Source organism: Camponotus floridanus, unplaced genomic scaffold, assembly GCF_003227725.1.
Source record: "Camponotus floridanus strain SB8 unplaced genomic scaffold, Cflo_v7.5 scaffold34, whole genome shotgun sequence".
NCBI lineage: Eukaryota > Metazoa > Arthropoda > Insecta > Hymenoptera > Formicidae > Camponotus > Camponotus floridanus.
The window spans coordinates 417,148-421,062 of NW_020229481.1; the positions used below are offsets into that span (position 1 = coordinate 417,148).

At 46.0% G+C, this 3,915-nt stretch overlaps 1 protein-coding gene across 1 annotated transcript; it reads left to right on the forward strand.

The window, feature by feature from the left end:
- Positions 1-1,696: 1,696 nt before the first annotated feature.
- Positions 1,697-2,620, forward strand: LOC112638642. Its single transcript, XM_025410720.1, has one exon. It carries the CDS (start codon positions 1,697-1,699, stop codon positions 2,618-2,620), a length of 924 nt encoding a protein of 307 aa, XP_025266505.1.
- Positions 2,621-3,915: the final 1,295 nt, after the last annotated feature.

The following is a 3,915-nucleotide window of genomic DNA, read 5'->3' on the forward strand; positions in this document are numbered from 1 at the left end:
GTGCGACCGTAGTCAAGGGGCGACAGTGATCCGTCGATCGGTCTCACCCGATATACTCGTTCGCCTCTCCGTTATCCGTGTGACGCGCGTTAAGTGCAGAATTTTTACCTCGAGGCTATCGCCGGTCGGAGTGGAGCGACTCCGACCGATTGTAAGTGCTGTCGACCGCCACCCCAAGGGAAAAGTTCCGCGACAATTTGAGCGGCGAATTGGTGAGTACCTTGGAAATTGTGACAGCAGACCGGAAGTTGCGCGATCAACACGGGCCTCGATTCTCGACCATCTCTCTCTACGTGCGTTCTGTTTTCTGGCGACTCGCCGCCCGCTGACCGCGGACGTGCGAACAATCGGCTGTCGGAGGCGTAAGCTGTCGACACCCGCCGTGCCGCGTGTGCACCGGCAGGAACGCCTTATCGTTGCGACACGCGAATTCCGCGTTCCGATCGACCAGAGATTGCCGTTCTTGCAGTAGGTTACATCGTCGTGGCGTTATCTCTGGTTACGTTATACTGCAATTAAATAAAATAAAGTATCAAACGTGCATTTCCGTTTTCGATAATTCTAGGATCTTGTATTTCTTTCTGTTCTGCGTACTTGTAATAGCGCGCTTCGTTCGGTTCTCCGAAATCGTAAGCGCTCGCGCGCTTCTTCCCGTTCTTCGTAATTGCAAAAGCTCACGCATTTCTTTCAGTTCTCAGTACTTGTAATATTCGGGACGCTTCTCTCTATTCTCCGTAATAATAGAGTTTCGTGCATTCGAGTCTGTTTACCGTAATTATAAAGCCTTGCGTATTTGACTCGGTTTACCACTATTATACCGTCTTAGCTTTCTTTTCGATTAGTTACCTCGAGCGAACATTTGCGGTCTCACGGAATCACGTCTCATTATTCCGGTTATTTTCGATTGTATTTTATACTTCATTTGGTTGTCGTCAATCGAAGTATTGCGAACCTCGTTTCGATCTGACTTGTCATTCGATTGGACTTTTATATTTTTCTTTCATTGGTTATTTCTTTATTAATAAATCTGTTATATTGTCTAGTTAAATTCGCGTAATTTATTTGAATGTTCGTCCCCTGTGATCGTAGATATCCGTTACTGTGTCTCTCGCGCATCGAATTAATTAATCGGCTCGCTCAAAGAACCCCTCCCCTCTACCGTTAGGCGAGCTAGTCAGCCCGTGGCGAAGGAGGCTATCACCTTTCGCGCTGTTTAAAAATTTTGTAGAAAAGAAAACTGATGCGTGAAAGACCGCATCTGGCGCTCAACCTATCGAGATATCGAACTGCCTCCGCTCCGCCGCGGCCCGCGCGAGCACCCTTCATCCCTGTTCCTCCGAGCGCGGAAATCATATCTCATTCCTCCTGTGTTTGACGGCGTTCTATCCGACCAAAATTAGAACAACAAAGAAGGAGAAAAACGTCGCAATGTATATCGTTATTAATAATATATGTTCCTTCTTCTCTCCCATTGTCCGTGCGATAGTGAACACGTGTAGTACGTAGCGCGTTTCAAATATATTTTACATTGTAATATTAATATTGGTCGTCATTCTGGACACCCGATCCTTTATTATCCCCACAGAGGGAAATAATTGGTGACCCTGACGTGATCGGTGACAAGCAACGAACGCCGCAAGACGGCTAAGAAAAGGCTTAATCTAATTTACGCGATCGAGCACGTGGCACAGTCGCGATGTCCGTACACCGCTCACCGCCTCAAAGCATACACGGCGACGAAGAGGCGCCTGAAAATGCGCGCAGGGATGACCCACTGCGAAATAGGTACGGAGCAATATCGAGGGCCGAGACCGAGACACCTGAAGAAACTGGGATTTATAGCGCCAAGTTGATCAAGTTACCGCCATTTTGGCGAGATAACCCGACACTCTGGTTCATGCAGGTAGAAGCCTCCTTTACATTATCAAGAATCACGAGCGATGATAGTAAGTACCGTTACGTATTGGTCAATCTAGATACTACCGTATTACCGTTCATGTCAGACATCGTAACCTCCCCGCCTGCAACGAACAAGTACGACGTACTGAAACGGAGAATCATCGACGCGTTCGGTAAGACGAGCGAAACAAAACTGCGAAGACTGCTACGTAACCACGAGTTGACGGACGACAAGCCATCTAATTTTCTGCAAAAATTACGTAATTTAGCAGGAGTTCAGTGCAGCGACATTGTTCTACGCACGTTATTTCTGGAACAACTACCAGACAACGTACGTAGTATTTTAGCAATCAGCGAGGTAGGCGATTTATCCAAACTAGCGTTACAAGCAGACAAGGTTTTAGATATGTCAAAGATTAACATAAGCCAGGTCTGTCTTAGCACAAGCGATGCATTAAACGCCAGGAAACCCGAATCTACCTCTGAGATCACAGAGCTGAAAGCCTCAGTAGAAGCCCTAGCGAAGCAATTCAAGAAACTTCAAACTGGACGGCGGAGAAGCCGAAGCAGATCAAGGAATAGACCTCACTACCGTAACAAGTCACCAGCAACAAAAGAGCATAGAGGTACCGATATATGTTACTATCATACTAGATTCGGCAAGGAGGCTTATCATTGCTTAACGCCATGCAAGTGGAAGAAAGAGGACGCGGAAAACTAACTGCGTCGTCTGATATGGCGGGTACCACGACGCACATTCACCCCGCCTCACAATAACAGATAAAGATAGTCGCATACGTTATCTTGTAGATACGGGAGCAGATGTGTCCGTCCTACCAAAAAACCTAGTCAAAGGCAAAATTACGGCAGGTAATTTTAGGTTATACACCGCTAACAACACGCCTATCATCACCTACGGAACGAAACTAGTCAAATTGAGCCTAGGATTAAGAAGAAGCATCAAATGGACATTTTTACTATCAGACGTCAAACAGCCTATCTTGGGAGCAGATTTTTTAGCTCATTATGGACTGTTAGTCGATCTTGGACGAAGGACACTCTTGGATTCAACAACTAAATTCGAAATAAGTGGAAAGTTATCAACAACAAAAATAGAAGAACTTACTACCTTCAGTCCAACTAGTCCTTTCGTCGATCTCTTACGGGAATTCAGTGCGATAACCATATCCGGTAAGCCATATAGAGTACAAACCTAAGCATAACGTAGCGCATTACATTGTTACGACAGGCCCACCAGTAGCAGAGCCAGCACGCAGGCTAACAGGAAAAAAATTAGAAATGGCGAAACAACAATTCCAGCATATGTTAGATGCTAACATTTGCCGACCGAGCAACAGCCCGTGGGCAAACCCACTTCATATGGTGCCGAAGAAGAATGGAGATTGGAGAATCTACGGAGACTACAGACGCCTCAACAGGATAACAGTCCCAGACAGATATCCAATCCCACACTTGCACGATTTTGCACACAGCCTGAGCGGATGCAAAGTGTTCACAACACTAGATTTAGCACGCGCATACCACCAAATCCCATTAGCAGAGGAGGATCGCCCGAAGACAGCCGTCATAACACCCTTTGGCCTCTACGAATACAATGTGATGCCTTTTGGTTTAAGGAACGCCGCGCAATCATTCCAAAGGTTGATGGACAACACACTTCGTGGACTGGACTTCTGCCATTGTTACATAGACGACATACTTATTGCATCTCCGGACATGGGAATACACCGTAAGCACTTACGTTTAATTTTCGAACGACTACAACAATACGGCCTTTCCATCAACGTCGCTAAATGCAACTTCGCCAAAAACAAGGTCAGTTACCTAGGCTACGTAATCAACGAGCAAGGAACTCAACCGTTGGACGATAAGGTTAAAGCCATTAAAGAATTCGAGAAACCAACGAATGTCAGCGAACTTCGTCGTTTTCTAGGAATTATAAACTTTTACAGACGTTTCATGCCAAATGCAGCACAAATACAAGCACCGCTCCAT

Excerpts from the sequence above, each read along its gene's own strand:
- LOC112638642 (XM_025410720.1), top strand. The coding sequence starts at position 1,697 with ATGTCCGTACACCGCTCACCGCCTCAAAGCATACACGGCGACGAAGAG.